Below are 21,650 nucleotides of genomic sequence, written 5' to 3'. Positions count from 1 at the left end.
TTTGTAGTTTATTCCATCATATCATACAGGCGTAAATTACGCGTTTCGGCTACATATATATATATATATATATCTATATATATATATATATAGATATATATATATATATATATGTGTGTGTGTGTGTGTGTGTGTGTGTGTGTGTGTATATATATATATATATAGACACACACACATATATGTATATACATATATATATATATATATATATATATATATATATAGATATATATATATATACACGTATATATACATACATATATACATACATTGTATGTATGTATGTATGTATATATGTTTGTGTGTATATATACACATGTATGTATATATACGTGTGTATATATATATATATATCTATATATATATATAGATATATATGTATATACATATATGTGTGTGTGTGTGTGTGTGTCTATATATATATATACACACACATACACACACACACACACACACAGTATATATAATTTTAAAACTAAAAATTAATGTAAGATAAATGATGATGTCTAAATATAAAATTTTAAAATTTTAACAAAAACATGATTAGTGTTCTGATGGGATGTAAAAAAAAAATAAAATCATACTTTAAGTCTGTGAACCTCAAGTCCCAGGCTGTTTTTGGTTTTCGGTGCCTACCTTTTGCTCCCCCCTCATTATCTGTCGATCTCATTTTTGTTTTTCTCCAGTATTTCTTTCCATCTCCCACTTCCGCTTAGCCTGTCAATCATTTTCATTATTTTCTTTCTCACTCTTTCACCCATAAAGAGGCCTCAACCCACAATCTGGTCCAAGAAAATACAAAAACTCCTGCGGGCCATTTTTGCCTCCCCTTACACTGCAGGATAATGCATTCAACTAGCTGAACTACTTAAGTTTGGTTGTGCTGATAAAAAAAAAAATTAAAAACATTTTTAAAATTATTGGGATTTTTTTTTTTTTACAAAAATTTAAAATTGATGAAAATGTCCTGAAATGTGAGCTTAGAGGAAGTGTAAGCAGCGTCGGTGTGTCACTGTGTCTCCGCTGCTGTGGCTGCAGACAATCACTGATCATGACGGATGGGATCATTTGCTTGTTGTTAAAACAAAGATGTCAACACGGCCTTCTTTTAGTTTTGATGACGCGGCTTCTAGGCTCCTACTCAGAATTCATTGGACTTGTTTCCCTGAACATGATGTGGACGCTTATCCTCTGCAGATATTTTTGGACGGTGGCAGCAAAGTCCAATGACCCACGTCTCCCAATAAAGTAGATGCAGAATTCTACTAAATTCCACATATACAAATACCATTAATAAATGCATTTCCCCCACCCTAAATTGCTTATTTGGTCCCACCCTATATTGCTGATTTGATCTCACTCTAACTAACATTCTTATTTGATCCACCCTATATAACTGATTTCATTCCACCCTATCATTCATATTTGGTCCCAACCTATATAGCTAATTTAATCCCACCCTATCATTCTTATTTGGTCCCTCCCTATAGTGCTGATTTAATCCCACTCTATATTGGTTATTTGGTCCCACCCTATTGTTCACATTTGATCCCACCCTATATTGCTGATTTGGTCCTACCCTATTGTTCTTATTTGGTCCCACCCTATATTGCTGATTTGATCCCACTATCATTCATATTTGGTCCCACTCTATATTGCTGATTTGGTCCCACCCTATATTGCTGATTTGGTCCCACCTATTGTTCACATTTGGTCCCACCCTATATTGCTGATTTGGTCCTACCCTACTGTTCTTATTTGGTCCCACCCTATATTGCTGATTTGATCCCACTCTATCATTCATATTTGGTCCCACTCTATATTGCTGATTTGGTCCCACCCTATATTGCTGATTTGGTCCCACCTATTGTTCACATTTGGTCCCACACTATATTGCTGATTTGGTCCCACCCTACTGTTCTTATTTGGTCCCACCCTATATTGCTGATTTTGTCTGAAGCCTATATTGCTGATTTGAGCTCACCCTATCATTCCTATTTGGTCTCGCCCTATATTGCTTATTTGGTTCTGTTCTATATTGCAGATTTGATCCCACCCGATCGTGCTTATGTATGTAAGGAAGTGGATCGACAGTCATATTCCTGCCCCTGAAGACACCAATCACATTAGAGTGAACATTATCATGTGAAATGGAAAATATAATGTTTAGTGTTGTAACTAGAAAGGTCTAGTGTAATGCAAGAATAGTAGAACTGAAAGTGTTATGATGGATATAAATGTTTTTTAAGACAGTGTCGTCAGCAACAGAGTGCAGGGACAGAAATAGTGAAGGGTGGGACTAGCCCATTATGGGAGGGATTAGTGTCTAGGGACAGGAATGGGTTTCTGCGTAAAGAGGCAGGTATGGCTGGATAGCTAAGAGAGTTCCCAGCGTTCTGAGCTGTACAAGGCCTTACTGGATCTCCCTAGGTGAATATACACTGGAAATGTCTGCAGCCTAAGAAGGATTCCTGGTGCATTTGCGAGCACCTGATCCCCTTCCTGTCGGAAGAAGGTATGACATGAAAACGCGGATGGGAGAAATATAGAGCTTAGAGATACTACGAGACTGGACTGGGGATTCCTGGGACTGTCAGGACCAGTGAAAGCAGGGACTGTCCAAGTAGAACGGCGGCAAAATTTGGACGTAACGGAAAGTGTTGTGCCCGATATTACATATTGCAAAGTGAAGAATACGAACTGTTGAGTGACCTTCTTTGGTTTATAACAAAGAAGGGAGGGCACCAAAAGATAAATAAATAGATAGGGGGATCTAAACCACTTAGCACATTAGAGAAATCAGATGCAACAACAAAGAGAAGGAATGTGCAAAAAAGTGGGATCACCAAATAAATAATGTACAAAAATATCTTTATTTAAACATAGACACAAGTACCACATATAATTAAAAACAATTAAAAAAGCATACAGCTTAAAAGAACACACACTGAGGGTGCCAATGTTGTGACACCCAAAGACAACCTCAAACCCTCAAAGAGTCAGAGCCCCACTTAAGATGGAATAATTACACCATAACACGCCACATAGCTTTCAATAGGAGTAGTGACCCCACAAATCCACCACAAAGACCACTTGTATGCGTTACCTATTTGGAGACCTGATATCCACGGGGGCGTCCCCTGAAGAAGAAAAGGCGAAACACGTGTTGGGGTCGCAGGACGTGGATATCAGGTCTCCAAATAGGTAACGCATACAAGTGGTCTTTGTGGTGGATTTGTGGGGTCACTACTCCTATTGAAAGCTATGTGGCGTGTTATGGTGTAATTTTAATGGAGTGGTGTTCTGTCTACATGCCCACAGAATAGGGAACGCACTAAATGATTTGAGAATCCCGTAGCGGCATAGGGAATTGATATATGGTACTCTGCACCTATTTATTGTTCACCACATGGTATGCTGCTGTGACTATTTTTACTAAATAATTTCTGCACTTGGAAAAAAGGAAGTTTGAATTTTCATTGCAGCCTTATATATGTTTAATTAACTATAGGGTACTATGAATCCTTGAATCCATATGTTAATGCGGGATAATTAATTAATTTATGACCTGTCCTTTCCAGTCCTTGGGTACTATATAGTGGAGTTATGTATATATGTATTTTTATAATAGAGAAGACATTTCAATAAAGAAAAAGTATTTTATTATCTTTGACTTCTTTGAGCTTTCTTAAAAATCTGTATATCCATAACAGATTTTCGTGTGATTAAAATACTTACTGAGCATGGCGGCTAATCACCTTTTTTAATAAAAATCTTACTTCACCTTTGCAATTTGTAGCGTGGCATGAACTTTCTTTTTTGGATTTGTACATGAATTACCCTAGTCTAGCAGCAATTCCTACCTCCACTATCTTTGGCTTGTTTGCACTTTAATTCTCAACATATTCCCAGCATTTGGCCGGTTGAGTTCCATGGAACATGGGGTGCACAGTATGCTTTAGTGTGATCCTCACCTTTCACCCCAAGCTACTCACTAGAAGGCCATTTATGGGATGCTGTCATGGGGTATGTAATGACAGGACAGAGGCCCCTAGGCTGGTCCTCAGACATGAGACATCTGCACTGTTCCTTATTTCGGAGGTAGGCTTGATGGTAGCCAGGTCAGAGCCCCCAGAGTGACCCTAGCTCTAGTCCAAGCCAATGACAAAACCCCACAAAATGACACGGACAAGGGAGAACAGAAACCTGTACACACAGCACTCAAAACACATAGGAGAGACAATATGTGTACAGGGGAACAACGGAAAAGGGGAGGAAAGAACACACAACAGGGGAACACTAACACAATTGAAAAGCGCAACATGGATCACCATAAACAGGATAACCACCAAGACCGAGATCGCTAAAGCTGAAGCTATCATCAGCACATACAGGAAGAATGCTGTGCCTTAAATAGATAGGAGACAGCTGCATAAGGCAATTAGCAACCTGAGCTCTTAGGTCCTGCTCACAAGTCTGCAGGAATTAACTCCTGCAGAGCCGAAGACCAGTGAACCTGAACCAGCCGACGCCCGGCTCTAGCTTAACAATCCAGAAGCCTCAAGTTGCTTGTCAGACTCTGTGGTGTGAACAGAGTCTGACGACGCCATGCCAGCAGGTGTGTGCAAAGCCGAACATCGCATGACAGATGCATAAAAATACAGTAACCCATGCAAGTCAATGGGGTTATTCACATATCCATTTCTGGGGGGGGGGGACAGAAACATATGCCCAATCTAAGAGAAATCCCTGCACATTGTAACATGTTCTGGGCTTAGCTATAGGGGTGCAGTAGAAGCAGTTGCGCTCAGGTCCTGGTGCTTGATGGGACCCAAAGATGGTTGTGCCAAGTAAGAAGTGGTAGGGAAGAAGCTCCATTTTGCATTAGTGACCAGGTCTTGTTATTACCCCTTTCTCCCTGACCAGATAACTCACATTGCCCTCACATTCACTGCTTTTAGTGGCACTGTCCTATACTGAGGCAGAGCCTTCTGCCAATAAAAAACAACTTCCCTTCCAAGTACAGAAAATTTGCTGACTTCTGAATGTGGATGGTGGTAATGTTCTTACGTGAAGCGAAAAAAATCACTAACTACACATTGTAAGGTATTATTGCACGCCTACAGCTCCTCATGATATTATCTTTTTGTCTGTGATTTTCAACTGATAGAATTATATGCTCAGGTTCCCTCTCCAGGGTTACCCACAGGACTTCTGGGGACGGACAACGTTGAGTGGGGGCGCCATTCTTTTGTGTGCTTTATAGGGTACCAACCGCCATGGAAACTCAGGGTTTCCTTTTATAGGGTTTTACAGGGACAGATTAGGGATCCCATTGGATAAACTGTCCGTTCTCTGTACCCAACGTTTTTCTTTAGGAATACACGTAGCTTTTTCTGGTGTTATTTCGACTCTATTTACAATTCTTTTTAATGCATATCAATTAAAAATGAATTAATTAAAGTTGGATTTTTTCACTTCACGTAAGCTGTTCAGATGAATCCTTCATTTATCTAGTGAGTCAGTCTTGGTGGTGAATTTTTCCACCTTTACAGATATATAATATCTGGTTATATGCGCCTGGTTGGCTGGATGTCATCCATCGGTTCACTGGCACGAGAAATCATGCTGAGACTTCTTGCTGTGAGAGGGGGCAGAGAGCTGCTGATATAAAGAGGGTGTACTATAAAATACTGTAGTAGTGTTTCTTATATCGAGAACTAGCTGTAGTACCCGGCGTTGCCCGGGATAGTAACTGTCTCTCTGTCTGTCTCTCATCTTCGTCTGTTTGTGTCTGTCCATCTGTCTCTGTTTGTCTGTCTCTGTCCGTCTGTCTCTGTTTGTCTGTCTGTGTCTGTCTATCTGTCGGTCTCTGTCTGTCTCGGTGTCTGTCTCTGTGTGTCTGTTTCTGTCTGTCTCTGTCTGTCTGTCTCTGTCCATCTGTCTCTGTCTTTTTGTCTGGCTCTATCCGTCTGGCTCTGTCTGTTTCTGTCTGTCACTGTGTTTCTCTTTCTGTGTGTCTGTCTCTGTCTGTCTCTTTCCCTGTCTGTCTCTGTGTGTCTGTCTGTCTCTTTCTCTGTCTGTGTGTCTGTCTCTATCCATGTGTGTCTCTCTCTCTATCCATGTCTGTCTGTCTGTGTCTATCTCTCTGTCTGTCTCTGTATCAGTATCTGTGTCTGTCTCTCTTTGTCTGTCTGTCAGTCTCTTTACCCGTCTGTCTCTTTGCCCCGTCTGTCTCTTCGCCCCATCTGTCTCTTCGCCCCGTCTGTCTCTTCGCCCCGTCTGTCTCTTCGCCCCGTCTGTCTCTTCGCCCCGTCTGTCTCTTTCCTCATCTTTTTCCTTGTCTCTTTCCCTGTTTTTGTCTCTTTCCTTATGTCTTTCCCTGTCTCTTTCCCTGTCTGTCTCTTTCCCTGTCTCTTACATTGTCTGTCTCTTTCCCTGTCTTTTTCCTTGTCTCTGTCTCTTTCGTTGTCTCTTTCCTAGTCTCTTTCCTAGTCTCTTTCCTAGTCTCTCTGTTTCTTTTCCTATCTGCCCGTCTCTTTTGCTGTCTGCCTTTGTCTGTATCTTTGACTGTCTGTCTCCCTCTCTCTGTCTCTTTCACCGTCTCTCTGTCCGTCTCTTTCTGTCTCTCTCTATCTGCCTCCCCACTGACATCTTATTACCTCACACATAAGCTTCTTATACTAACAGTTTATTTTGTTCCTATAGCAACTACTGACAGTTGCTATTAATAACTTGCAGTTCCCACCTCCATTCAGTTTAATGGAGGCAGGTTTTTTGGAGAGTAACTGTAAAGCGCGGGGCTACATTTTCCCGTCAAAACATAGTCTATGACGTTCCCTGAGTCTCGTGGGGTGTCTGTGCAAAATTTCGTGATTGTAAATGCGACGGTGCGGATTCCTTTAGCGGACATACATAAATACACACATACACACAGCTTTATATATTAGATTATTTAAATTGTTAATTTTACAGTTAGATCATTGTTTAAGTTACTGGTCACTTCTCCTATACAGACCTGCGTCTTTATGTTATTGGAAGGTCTTACCTCTTTCTAAATCCTGATTGAAGTTTGGAGCCAGCTCTATGGAGGAGCAGTTCCACCTCATATCGGAGAAGGCCTTGATACAGGTTTTCTTCACCTCTTTTGCTGCCTGGATGATGGTCTGCATCAGTTCCAGGTTACTTCGGCAGAGCTGCATCTGGGAAGAGACCAAACCATCCAGCTGTTTACAGTGCTGCGTCTGATTCAAGGCCAGGGAGGCAGAGGTCTTGGACAATGCTCTGCGAGAAAAGAAAACATAGCATCTCGATTAACATGGAAGTCCTGCCACATTCAGGATGCATATAAAGAGATTCTGCAGCAGTCAGGATGTTGTTAATTAGCTTTATTAGCAAATTTTACAAACTTTCTGCAATAAACCAGTCAAACAAGAACAATATAAATAGCTAAACACAACGCAGATAAGTGGTTTCTCCAAATTTACCATAAAATGCAAGTTTTCTTGATTGTTAAAGTGTCAGAATTGAAATAGTATCCCCTATACGAGCGCACATTTGTCTCCGGCACCGGATGCAATAATCAAGGGCTTCATTAGTTGCATCAGGTGTGCTTGAAATAAAACACATCAAACATGTGCACTGGCTGGGGGTTTACTGACTGTGATGTTTTACTGGATGTTAAAAATATGGCTATATCATTAGAGTGGTCCAAAAAAACTTCAAGTGATCACTGCTCTGCAGAAAGAAGGAAGAAGATACAAAAAGATGCAAAGGCATTAAATGTTCTTAGAGATATAGCTGGAGGGAGAAGGTCAAAGAGTAATAATGACTACACTACCTGGATGTAGCAGAAAGAGGAAGCTGTCACTGGCTGCCATCAGATTCCTAAAAAGGTAGTTTGTCAAAAACCTTCAAGTGACTGCCAAATAACTGCAGCAAGATATGGTAGCAGTAGGTGCTAAGGTTTAGTCGCATACAGTAAATCATGGTGGTAATTCAGTGATCACTACAGTGAAGCATGGTGGAGGCTTGGAGATGACTACAGTGAAGTATGGTGGAGGTTTGTAGATGACTACAATGAAGCATGATGGAGGTTTGGAGATGACTACAATGAAGCATGGTGGAGGTTTGTAGATGACTACAATGAAGCATGATGGAGGTTTGGAGATGACTACAATGAAGCATGATGGAGGTTTGGAGATGACTACAATGAAGCATGATGGAGGTTTGGAGATGACTACAATGAAGCATGATGGAGGTTTGGAGATGACTACAATGAAGCATGATGGAGGCTTGGAGATGACTACAGTGAAGCATGGTGGAGGTTTGGAGATGACTACAATGAAGCATGATGGAGGTTTGGAGATGACTACAGTGAAGCATGGTGGAGGTTTGGAGATGACTACAATGAAGCATGATGGAGGTTTGGAGATGACTACAATGAAGCATGATGGAGGTTTGGAGATGACTACAATGAAGCATGATGGAGGCTTGGAGATGACTACAGTGAAGCATGGTGGAGGTTTGGAGATGACTACAATGAAGCATGATGGAGGTTTGGAGATGACTACAGTGAAGCATGGTGGAGGTTTGGAGATGATTACAATGAAGCATGGTTGAGGTTTGGAGATGACTACAATGAAGCATGATGGAGGTTTGGAGATGACTACAGTGAAGCATGGTGGAGGTTTGGAGATGACTACAATGAAGCATGATGGAGGTTTGGAGATGACTACAGTGAAGCATGGTGGAAGTTTGGAAATTACTTGATTGAACTATGGTGGAGGTTTGGAGATGACTATAGTGAAGCACAGCATTTTATCAGTGATGAATACAGTTACTGCTTTACCACTGCACTTTGTCTTCTAAGAACTGATCCTCCATCTCAAGGCAATCCATTATGTTCTGATGAAGGTCCAAAGTTTGGAACCGAAACACTTATTTATTGTAACTGGATTACCACATTAGATATTCAGTAAATTATCACATATTTCTCAATGCCAAGTTCTCTTATTTTTTACAGTTCAGCATGGCGGTGCTGATGACTACACTAAAGCACGGTGGTGGCTCGGTGACATCTATAGTGAAGCATGGCGGTGGTTCAGTGATATTTATAGTGAAGCATGGCGGTGGCTCGGTGATGTCTACTGTTAAGTATGTTGATGGCTCTGATGCCTGCAGTGAAGTGTGCTGATGGCTAGGTAATGCTCTCCGGCTGCTTTGCTTCCATTGACACTGAAAACCTGGGGTGTGCGGAGGGCAAGATGGACTCAATCAAGTACCAGGAAATCTTTTCAGAAAACATTAGGCTTTCTATGAGGATGTTGAAACTGGGACGTTATTGGACCTTCCAAGAGGACAATGATCCTAAGCATATCTCACAGTCCACCAAGGCTTGGTTCCAGATGACATCCTGGAAAATTCTGGAGTGCCCATCACAATCACCTGACTGAACCTCAAAGAAAACCTATGGTGGGAAGTGAAGGTGGTTGCAGTATAGAAACAAAAACGAATAATGGTCACCTGCTGGCCATTGCTTATGAGGAATGGGCTAAGATTCATCTGGGACATTGCCAGAAGCTGGTGTCTGGATACATTGCCTTGCGAAAGTATTTGGCCCCCTTGAATTTTTCAACCTTTTCCCACATTTCAGGCTTCAAACATAAAGATAAAAATTTTAATGTTCTGGTGAAGAATCAACAACAAGTGACACAATTGTGAAGGTGAATTATATTTATTGCTTATTTTAAACTTTTGTAAAAAACAATAAACTGAAAATTGGGGCAATATTATTCATCCCCTTTACTTTCAGTGCAGCAAACTCACTCCAGAAGTTGATTGAGGATCTCTGAATGATCCAATGTTGTCCTAAATGACTGATGATGATAAATATAAGCCCCTGTGTGTAATAAAGTCTCTGTATAAATGCCCCTGCTCTGTGATAGTCTCAGTGTTCTGTATAAAGCACAGAGAACATCATGAAGACCAAGGAACACAACAGACAGGTCCGTGATACTGTTGTGAAGAAGTTTAAAGCTGGATTTGGTAACAAAAAGATTTCCAAAACTTTAAACATCCCAAGAAGCACTGTGCAAGCGATCATATTGAAATGGAAGGAGAATCATACCACTGCAAATCTACCAAGACCCGGCCGTCCATCCAAACTGTCATCTCACACAAGGAGAAGACTGATCAGAGATGCAGCCAAGAGGCCCAGGATCACTCTGGATGATCTGCAGAGATCTACAGCTGAGGTGGGAGAGTCTGTCCATAGGACAACAATCAGTCGTACACTGCACAAATCTGGCCTTTATGGAAGAGTGGCAAGAAGAAAGCCATTTCTCAAAGATATCCATAAAAAGTGTTGTTTACAGTTTGCCACAAGCCACCTGGAGACACCAAACATGTGGAAGAAGGTGCTCTGCTCAGATGAAACCTAAATCAAACTATGTGGGCACAATGCCAAACGATATGTTTGGCGTAAAAGCAACACAGCTCATCGCCCTGAACACACCATCCCCACTGTCAAACATGGTGGTGGCAGCATCATGGTTTGGGTCTGCTTTTCTTCAGCAGGGACAGGGAAGATGGTTAAAATTGATGGGAAGATGGATGAAGCCAAATACAGGACCATTCTTGAAGAAAACCTGTTGGAGTCTGCAAAAGACCTGAGACTGGGACGGAGATTTGTCTTCCAACAAGACAATGATCCCAAACATAAAGCAAAATCTATAATGGAATGGTTCACAAATAAATGTATCCAGGTGTTAGAATGGCCAAGTCACAGTCCAGACCTGAACCCAATCGAGAATCTGTGGAAAGCTGAAAACTGCTGTTCACAAACGCCTCCATCCAACCTCACTCAGCTCCAGCTGTTTACAAAGGAAGAATGGGCGAGAATTTCAGTCTATCCATGTGCAAAACTGATAGACACATACCCCAAGAGACTGCAGCTGTAATCGCAGCAAAAGGGGGTGCTACAAAGTATTAACTTAAAGGGGATGAATAATATTGCACGCCCCAATTTTCAGTTATTCATTTTTTATAAAAGTTTAAAATAAACAATAAATTTCGATCACCTTCACAATTGTGTCACTTGTTGTTGATTCTTCACCAGAACATTAACATTTTATCTTTATGTTTGAAGCCTGAAATGTGGGAAAAGGTTGAAAAATTCAAAGGGGCCAAATACTTTCGCAAAGCACTGGATGCATCATGTTTGTAACAGGTTATAACATCCAGAGAGGCTCTACTAAGACACTAATGACACACACTGCAACTTTATAATATAACGGTTTGCAGCAGTAAGGATGTGTATTATTATGGGGCTCTGCAGCAGTCAGGGTGCATATGATGAGGTTCTGCAGCAGTCAGGGTGCATATTATAAAGTTCTGCAGCAGTCAGGGTGTATATTATAAAGTTCTGCAGCAGTCAGGGTGTATATTATAAAGTTCTGTAGCAGTCGGGGTGTGTATTATGAGGGTCTGCAGCAGTCAGGGTGTATATTATAAAGTTCTGCAGCAGTCGGGGTGTATATTATAAAGTTCTGCAGCAGTCAGGGTGCATATTATAAAGTTCTGCAGCAGTCAGGGTGCATATTATAAAGTTCTGCAGCAGTCAGGGTGCATATTATAAAGTTCTGCAGCAGTCCGGGTGTATATTATAAAGTTCTGCAGCAGTCAGGGTGTATATTATGAGGTTCTGCAGCAGTCACGGTGCATATTATAAAGTTCTGCAGCAGTCAGGGTGCATATTATAAAGTTCTGCAGCAGTCAGGGTGCATATTATGAGGTTCTGCAGCAGTCAGGGTGCATATTATGAGGTTCTGCAGCAGTCAGGGTGCATATTATGAGGTTCTGCAGCAGTCAGGGTGTATATTATGAGGTTCTGCAGCAGTCAGGGTACATATTATGAGGTTCTGCAGCAGTCAGGGTGCATATTATGAGGTTCTGCAGCAGTCAGGGTGCATATTATGAGGTTCTCCAGCAGTCAGGGTGTATATTATAAAGTTCTGCAGCAGTCAGGGTGCATATTATGAGGTTCTGCAGCAGTCAGAGTGTATATTATAAAGTTCTACAACAGTCACGGTGTATATTATAAAGTTCTGCAGCAGTCGGGGTGTGTATTATGAGGGTCTGCAGCAGTCAGGGTGTATATTATAAAGTTCTGCAGCAGTCACGGTGTATATTATAAAGTTCTGCAGCAGTCAGGGTGCATATTATGAGGTTCTGCAGCAGTCAGGGTGCATATTATGAGGTTCTGCAGCAGTCACGGTGTATATTATAAAGTTCTGCAGCAGTCACGGTGTATATTATAAAGTTCTGCAGCAGTCAGGGTGCATATTATGAGGTTCTGCAGCAGTCAGGGTGTATATTATAAAGTTCTGCAGCAGTCAGGGTGCATATTATGAGGTTCTGCAGCAGTCAGGGTGTATATTATAAAGTTCTGCAGCAGTCACGGTGTATATTATAAAGTTCTGCAGCAGTCACGGTGTATATTATGAGAGTCTGCAACAGTCAGGGTGTATATTATGAGGTTCTGCAGCAGTCACGGTGTATATTATGAGAGTCTGCAGCAGTCAGGGTGCATATTATGAGGTTCTGCAGCAGTCAGGGTGTATATTATAAAGTTCTGCAGCAGTCAGGGTGCATATTATGAGGTTCTGCAGCAGTCAGGGTGTATATTATAAAGTTCTGCAGCAGTCACGGTGTATATTATAAAGTTCTGCAGCAGTCACGGTGTATATTATGAGAGTCTGCAGCAGTCAGGGTGTATATTATGAGGTTCTGCAGCAGTCACGGTGTATATTATAAGTTTCTGCAGCAGTCAGGGTGTATATTATGAGGTTCTGCAGCAGTCACGGTGTATGTTATAAGTTTCTGCAGCAGTCAGGGTGTATATTATAAGTTTCTGCAGCAGTCACGGTGTATATTATGAGGTTCTGCAGCAGTCAGGGTGCATATTATGAGGTTCTGCAGCAGTCAGGGTGCATATTATGAGGTTCTGCAGCAGTCACGGTGTATATTATAAAGTTCTGCAGCAGTCACGGTGTATATTATAAAGTTCTGCAGCAGTCAGGGTGTATATTATAAAGTTCTGCAGCAGTCACGGTGTATATTATAAAGTTCTGCAGCAGTCAGGGTGCATATTATGAGGTTCTGCAGCAGTCAGGGTGTATATTATAAAGTTCTGCAGCAGTCAGGGTGCATATTATGAGGTTCTGCAGCAGTCAGGGTGTATATTATAAAGTTCTGCAGCAGTCACGGTGTATATTATAAAGTTCTGCAGCAGTCACGGTGTATATTATGAGAGTCTGCAGCAGTCAGGGTGTATATTATGAGGTTCTGCAGCAGTCACGGTGTATATTATGAGAGTCTGCAGCAGTCAGGGTGCATATTATGAGGTTCTGCAGCAGTCACGGTGTATATTATAAAGTTCTGCAGCAGTCACGGTGTATATTATAAAGTTCTGCAGCAGTCAGGGTGCATATTATGAGGTTCTGCAGCAGTCAGGGTGTATATTATAAAGTTCTGCAGCAGTCAGGGTGCATATTATGAGGTTCTGCAGCAGTCAGGGTGTATATTATAAAGTTCTGCAGCAGTCACGGTGTATATTATAAAGTTCTGCAGCAGTCACGGTGTATATTATGAGAGTCTGCAGCAGTCAGGGTGTATATTATGAGGTTCTGCAGCAGTCACGGTGTATGTTATAAGTTTCTGCAGCAGTCAGGGTGTATATTATAAGTTTCTGCAGCAGTCACGGTGTATATTATGAGGTTCTGCAGCAGTCAGGGTGCATATTATGAGGTTCTGCAGCAGTCAGGGTGCATATTATGAGGTTCTGCAGCAGTCACGGTGTATATTATAAAGTTCTGCAGCAGTCACGGTGTATATTATAAAGTTCTGCAGCAGTCAGGGTGCATATGATGAAGTTCTGCAGCAGTCAGGGTGCATATTATGAGGTTCTGCAGCAGTCAGGGTGTATATTATGAGGTTCTGCAGCAGTTACGGTGTATATTATAAAGTTCTGCAGCAGTCGGGGTGTGTATTATGAGGGTCTGCAGCAGTCAGGGTGTATATTATAAAGTTCTGCAGCAGTCGGGGTGTGTATTATGAGGGTCTGCAGCAGTCAGGGTGTATATTATAAAGTTCTGCAGCAGTTACGGTGTATATTATAAAGTTCTGCAGCAGTCACGGTGTATATTATAAAGTTCTGCAGCAGTCAGGGTGTATATTATAAAGTTCTGCAGCAGTCAGGGTGTATATTATGAGGTTCTGTAGCAGTCATGGTGCATATTATGAGGTTCTGCAGCAGTCAGGGTGCATATTATGAGGTTCTGCAGCAGTCAGGGTGTATATTATGAGGTTCTGCAGCAGTCAGGGTACATATTATGAGGTTCTGCAGAAGTCAGGGTGCATATTATGAGGTTCTGCAGCAGTCAGGGTGCATATTATGAGGTTCTCCAGCAGTCAGGGTGTATATTATAAAGTTCTGCAGCAGTCAGGGTACATATTATGAGGTTCTGCAGCAGTCAGAGTGTATATTATAAAGTTCTACAACAGTCACGGTGTATATTATAAAGTTCTGCAGCAGTCGGGGTGTGTATTATGAGGTTCTGCAGCAGTCAGGGTGCATATTATGAGGTTCTGCAGCAGTCACGGTGTATATTATAAAGTTCTGCAGCAGTCACGGTGTATATTATAAAGTTCTGCAGCAGTCAGGGTGCATATTATGAGGTTCTGCAGCAGTCAGGGTGTATATTATAAAGTTCTGCAGCAGTCAGGGTGTATATTATAAAGTTCTGCAGCAGTCAGGGTGCATATTATGAGGTTCTGCAGCAGTCAGGGTGTATATTATGAGGTTCTGCAGCAGTCAGGGTATATATTATGAGAGTCTGCAGCAGTCAGGGTGTATATTATAAAGTTCTGCAGCAGTCAGGGTGTATATTATAAAGTTCTGCAGCAGTCAGGGTGCATATTATGAGGTTCTGCAGCAGTCAGGGTGTATATTATAAAGTTCTGCAGCAGTCAGGGTGTATATTATAAAGTTCTGCAGCAGTCAGGGTGCATATTATGAGGTTCTGCAGCAGTCAGGGTGCATATTATGAGGTTCTGCAGCAGTCAGGGTATATATTATGAGAGTCTGCAGCAGTCAGGGTGTATATTATAAAGTTCTGCAGCAGTCAGGGTGTATATTATAAAGTTCTGCAGCAGTCAGGGTGCATATTATGAGGTTCTGCAGCAGTCAGGGTGTATATTATAAAGTTCTGCAGCAGTCACGGTGTATATTATAAAGTTCTGCAGCAGTCAGGGTGTATATTATGAGGTTCTGCAGCAGTCACGGTGTATATTATAAGTTTCTGCAGCAGTCAGGGTGTATATTATAAGTTTCTGCAGCAGTCACGGTGTATATTATGAGGTTCTGCAGCAGTCAGGGTGCATATTATGAGGTTCTGCAGCAGTCAGGGTGTGTATTTTGAGAGTCTGCAGCAGTCAGGGTGTATATTATAAGTTTCTGCAGCAGTCAGGGTGTATATTATAAGTTTCTGCAGCAGTCACGGTGTATATTATGAGGTTCTGCAGCAGTCAGGGTGCATATTATGAGGTTCTGCAGCAGTCAGGGTGCCTATTATGAGGTTCTGCAGCAGTCAGGGTGCATATTATGAGGTTCTGCAGCAGTCAGGGTGCATATTATGAGGTTCTGCAGCAGTCAGGGTGCATATTATGAGGTTCTGCAGCAGTCAGGGTGCATATTATGAGAGTCTGCAGCAGTCAGGGTGCATATTATAAAGTTCTGCAGCAGTCAGGGTGCATATTATAAAGTTCTGCAGCAGTCAGGGTGTATATTATGAGAGTCTGCAGCAGTCAGGGTGTATATTATGAGGTTCTGCAGCAGTCATGGTGTATATTATAAGTTTCTGCAGCGGTCAGGGTGTGTTTTGAGGTTTTGCAGGAAATAATAAATTCCCATCCAAAGGACAGAGATCCCATTCGTCCTTCAGAGGTGATTTGAGTGTATCACTAATAGCGGCAGATTACATGGTCGCTAGGGCCCGATCCAGGTGGCAACGTTTCCCTAGCGTCTACATTTCAATGGTATCTATATCATCAGAAAACAGAAGGAGCATCATATAGAGTATGGGGCCATGATAACGAGTGTGGGGGCCATGATTTTGTGTCTGGGGGCAATTATACTATGTGTCAGACCAAAATGCTCTATGGGGGATCATTAAATGTCAAGAGCCCTGCGGCCATGATAAGAAGACTAACTAATCCTAATTCTCTGTAGGGCACTGTGTTGGCCATGGTACTGTTTGTGGTGTCTATGATAGTGTGTGTGGAAGCTGTGGGAGCCATCATTTTGTGTAGGGGGCATTATACTGTCGGAAGTGCTCCGGGAGCCATGATACTGTGTGGGGAGCACCGTGGGATCCTCCTCCTGTGAGGGGGCTTCATATTGTGTTGCAGGCACTGCAGTGTCATCATACTGTCTGTGTGTGGGGTGTACTGTCGGGGACATCATACTTTGTGTTTAATTCACCTTTGGGGGGCAACGGGAGTCATAAAAGTGGTAATGTAGTGGATGAGAACGTAGAGGCATAAATACTGTAAACATGCTGTAATACATGTCCCTCTTCTTGCCATTACAAGTTGGCTGGTATGTCCCACTATATATATATATACAGTGCCTACAAGTAGTATTCAACCCCCTGCAGATTTAGCAGGTTTACACATTCGGAATAACTTGGCATTGTGACATTTGGACTGTAGATCAGCCTGGAAGTGTGAAATGCAGCAAAAAAGAATGTTATTTCTTTTTTTTTTTTTTTTTTAAATTGTGAAAAGTTTATTCAGAGTGTCATTTATTATTCAACCCCTCAAACCACCAGAATTCTGTTTGGTTCCCCTAAAGTATTAAGAAGTATTTCAGGCACAAAGAACAATGAGCTTCACATGTTTGGATTAATTATCTCTTTTTCCAGCCTTTTCTGACTAATTAAGACCCTCCCCAAACTTGTGAACAGCACTCATACATGGTCAACATGGGAAAGACAAAGGAGCATTCCAAGGCCATCACAGACAAGATCGTGGAGGGTCACAAGGCTGGAAAGGGGTACAAAACCCTTTTCAAGGAGTTGGGCCTACCTGTCTCCACTGTTGGGAGCATCATCCGGAAGTGGAAGGCTTATGGAACTACTGTTAGCCTTCCACAGCCTGAACAGCCTTTGAAAGTTTCCACCCGTGCCGAGGCCAGGCTTGTCCGAAGAGTCAAAGCTAACCTAAGGACAACAAGGAAGGAGCTCCGGGAAGATCTCATGGCAGTGGGGACATTGGTTTCAGTCAATACCATAAGTAACATACTCCACCGCAATGGTCTCCGTTCCAGACGAGCCCGTAAGGTACCTTTACTTTCAAAGCGTCATGTCAAGGCTCGTCTACAGTTTGCTCATGATCACTTGGAGGACTCTGAGACAGACTGGTTCAATGTTCTCTGGTCTGATGAGACCAAGATCGAGATCTTTGGTGCCAACCACATACGTGACGTTTGGAGACTGGATGGCACTGCATACGACCCCAAAAATACCATCCCTACAGTCAAGCATGGTGGTGGCTGTTTCTTAGCCAAGGGGCCTGGCCATCTGGTCCGCATCCATGGGAAGATGGATAGCACGGCCTACCTGGAGATTTTGGCCAAGAACCTCCGCTCCTCCATCAAGGATCTTAAGATGGGTCGTCATTTCATCTTCCAACAAGACAACGACCCAAAGCACACAGCCAAGAAAACCAAGGCCTGGTTCAAGAGGGAAAAAATCAAGGTGTTGCAGTGGCCTAGTCAGTCTCCTGACCTTAACCCAATTGAAAACTTGTGGAAGGAACTCAAGATTAAAGTCCACATGAGACACCCAAAGAACCTAGATAACTTGGAGAAGATCTGCATGGAGGAGTGGGCCAAGATAACTCCAGAGACCTGTGCCGGCCTGATCAGGTCTTATAAAAGACGATTATTAGCTGTAATTGCAAACAAGGGTTATTCCACAAAATATTAAACCTAGGGGTTGAATAATAATTGACCCACACTGTTATGTTGAAAACTTATTAAAATTTAACTGAGCAACATAACTTGTTGGTTTGTAAGATTTATGCATCTGTTAATAAATCCTGCTCTTGTTTGAAGTTTGCAGGCTCTAACTTATTTGCACCTTATCAAACCTGCTAAATCTGCAGGGGGTTGAAGACTACTTGTAGGCACTGTATATATATTATATATAATGTATACAGTGCAGACCAAAAGTTTGGACACACCTCCTCATTCAGTTTTCTTTATTTTCATGACTCTGAGAATTGAAGCTTCACATTGAAGGCATCAAAACTATGAATTAACACATGTGGAATGAAATACTTAACAAAAAAGTGTGAAACAACTGAAATTCTGATATTCTAGGTTTCTCACAGTAGCCATCTTTTGCTTTGATTACTGCTTTGCACACTCTTGGCATTCTCTTGATGAGCTTCAAGAGGTAGTCACCGGAAATGGTCTTCACTTCACAGGTGCGCCCTGTCAGGTTTAATAAGTGGGATTTCTTGCCTTATAAATGGGGTTGGGACCATCAGTTGTGTTGTGCAGAAGTCTGATGGATACACAGCTGATAGTCCTACTGAATAGACTGTTAGAATTTGTATTATGGCAAGAAAAAAAGCAGCTAAGTAAAGAAAAACAAGTGGCCATCATTGCTTTAAGAATTGAAGGTCAGTCCGAAAAATTGGGAAAACTTTGAAAGTGTCCCCAAGTGCAGTGCCAAAAACCATGAAACGCTACAAAGAAACTGGCTCACATGAGGACCGCCACAGGGAAAAAAAGACCAAGAGTCACCTCTGCTGCGGAGGATAAGTTTATCTGAGTCACCAGCCTCAGAAATCGCAGGTTAACAGCAGCTCAGATTAGAGACCAGGTCAATGCCACACAGAGTTCTAGCAGCAAACTCATCTCTAGAACAACTGTTAAGAGGAGACTTTGTGCAGCAGCCTTCATGATAAAATATCTGCTAGGAAACCACTGCTAAGGACAGGCAACAAGCAGAAGAGACTTGTTTGGGCTAAAGAACACAAGGGATGGACATTAGACCAGTGGAAATCTGTGCTTTGCTCTGATGAGTCCAAATTTGAGATCTTTGGATCCAACCACCGTGTCTTTGTAGAAAAGGTGAACGGGTGGACTCTACATGCCTGGTTCCCACCGTGAAGCATGGAGGAGGAGGTGTTATGGTGTGGGGTGCTTTGCTGGTGACACTGTTGGGGATTTATTCAAAATTGAAGGCATACTGAACCAGCATGGCTACCCCAGTATCTTGCAGCGGCATGCTATTCCATCCGGTTTGCGTTTAATTGGAACATCATTTATTTTTCAACAGGACAATGACCCCAAACACACCTCCAGGCTGTGTAAGGGCTATTTGACTAAGAGGGAGAGTGATGGGGTGCTACGCCACATGACCTGGCCCCCACAGTCACCAGACCTGAACCCAATCGAGATGGTTTGGGGTGAGCTGGACCGCAGAGTGAAGGCAAAAGGGCCAACAAGTGCTAAGCATCTCTGGCAACTCCTTCAAGACTGTTGGAAGACCGTTTCTGGTGACTACCTCTTGAAGCTCATCAAGAGAATGCCAAGAGTGTGCAAAGCAGTAATCACAGCAAAAGGAGGAGACTGTGAAGAACCTAGAATATAAGACATATTTTCAGTTGCTTCACACTATTTTGTTAAGTATTTCATTCCACATGTGTTACTTCATAGTTTTGATGCCGTCAATGTGAATCTACAATTTTCAGAGTCATGAAAATAAAGAAAACTGTTTGAGGCCCTGTGCACACTTGCCGTTTTTTGCCGCGGATTTTTTGCGGATTTGCTGCATGTTTCGCTGCAGAAAATGTTCATAACATCTGTGCAGTGATTCACCAGCAAATCCTATGGGAAAAAAAAAATCCTGTGCGCACTAAGCGGAATTTGACAGCTGCATGTTTTGCTGCAGGATTCACGCAGCAAAAACAATTGGATGTCACTTCTTTTCCGCACGTCGTTGCGGGATTTCACTACATTGACTCCAAGTTATCGTGAAATCCCTGCGGTATTTTGCGGTATACCTGCGGTAATGTTCATCGCTTGCCTGCGGTTTTGCAGGGAAGTGATGTCATTACAGGAAGAGGAAGCGGAGCAGAGTAAACACACACACACATCACAGACACACACAGACATCACAGACACAGACATATAGAATACACATAGAAAGCAAACGGAAATATAGAAAAAAAACACGTGGGCTCCGCTATATATTTACTGTCCAGACGAGGTAAGCACACAGAGGCGGCCCGGTATTCTCAGGCTAGGGAGGGCGAGGGGCAGGGTTAATGTCCCCCACCTCCCTCCCACCTCCCGCAGCCGAGAATATCAGCCGCAGTTGCCCCGGGACTGTCGCATGCATTATGCGGCTGTACCGGAGTGTCCCCAGCTCTTCTAGATGCCGTGATGCAGTGGCGATCCAGGTAATAAGGAGTTAATGGCGGCGGATTGCCGCCACTAAGTCCAGGCTTGATCATGGCAGCGCCTATGAGACAGCTGACATGATCAACCCGTAAGTAAAGTGAAAAAAACACACTGAAAAATCCTTTATTTTAAATAAAACACAAATAAGCCTCGTTCACCCGTTTATTAACCCCTCCCGAAACAAAGCTCCGACGTAATCCACAGCTCAGACGTAATCCACAGGTCCTGCGCTGCTTACATCCAGCCGCGACTGACAGACACAGCACTGAATGCAGCCTCGCAGCGAGACAGCAGAGGTAATTACCGGTCATTTCCCACGGCCGGTAATGTGAACTCACTACCGACCGTGAGAAATGCAGCGATCTGTCCTCTATCTATCCCTCTATCTATCTATCTATCTATCCCTCTATCTATCTATCTATCTATCTATCTATCTATCTATCTATCTATCTATCTATCTATCTATCCCTCTATCTATTGGCGCTATAGAAATAAAGATTATTATTATTATTATTATTATTATCTATTCTTCTGTCTATTTATTTATCTATCTACTATCTATCTCAGAAGGAAATTATTTTTTTTCTTTTTTTTTTTTCAATGTGCTTTACTGCATTGAATGCAATAAAACTCATGTACCAACCCGCACGCGGCAAAACCGCGGCAATACCGCGAACAATACATGCGGTTTTCGGGTGCGGTCTGCCGCAGTTTTTTACCATGGGTGCGGTAATCTTTCAATGCCTGCGGAATTTTCTTGAGAAAATTCCATTTTCCAGTGCGCACATAGCGAGAAGGTGTGTCCAAACTTTTGGGCTGTACTGTGTATGTGTGTATATATATATATATATATATATATATATATATATATATTTATTATTTGGGTCGTAGCGTAGAAGGGGTGAGGTGGGCCCATGATTTCTATGCATGCCCCGGCTTCTATGGTCACTCATTCATCTGTGTCCATGTCTCCCATTCACCTTAATAGTGACCTTTAATGAGTAGCCACCCCCAAAATCAGGATTGTCTCATAGGTCGAACCCTAAACATACAGTATTTAGGTTCTATAGTATGTAAACAGTCCTACAAGCGATGGGGCTGATTGTTGTCC

At 42.3% G+C, this 21,650-nt stretch overlaps 1 protein-coding gene across 1 annotated transcript in view; it reads right to left on the bottom strand.

Moving 5' to 3' along the window:
• WNT11 (Wnt family member 11) overlaps positions 1-21,650 on the bottom strand; it is a 156,916-nt gene that overhangs the window by 62,163 nt on the left and 73,103 nt on the right. The window contains exon 3 of the mRNA XM_075337593.1: positions 7,049-7,284. Coding sequence (XP_075193708.1) covers positions 7,049-7,284 — 236 coding nt within the window. The remainder of the gene's footprint in view (positions 1-7,048; positions 7,285-21,650) is intronic.

The sequence above is a fragment of the Anomaloglossus baeobatrachus genome, chromosome 2 (genome assembly GCF_048569485.1).
Source record: "Anomaloglossus baeobatrachus isolate aAnoBae1 chromosome 2, aAnoBae1.hap1, whole genome shotgun sequence".
Lineage (NCBI taxonomy): Eukaryota > Metazoa > Chordata > Amphibia > Anura > Aromobatidae > Anomaloglossus > Anomaloglossus baeobatrachus.
Note: the sequence above shows the minus strand (reverse complement) of the source record. Positions and strands in the feature narration are given on the sequence as shown.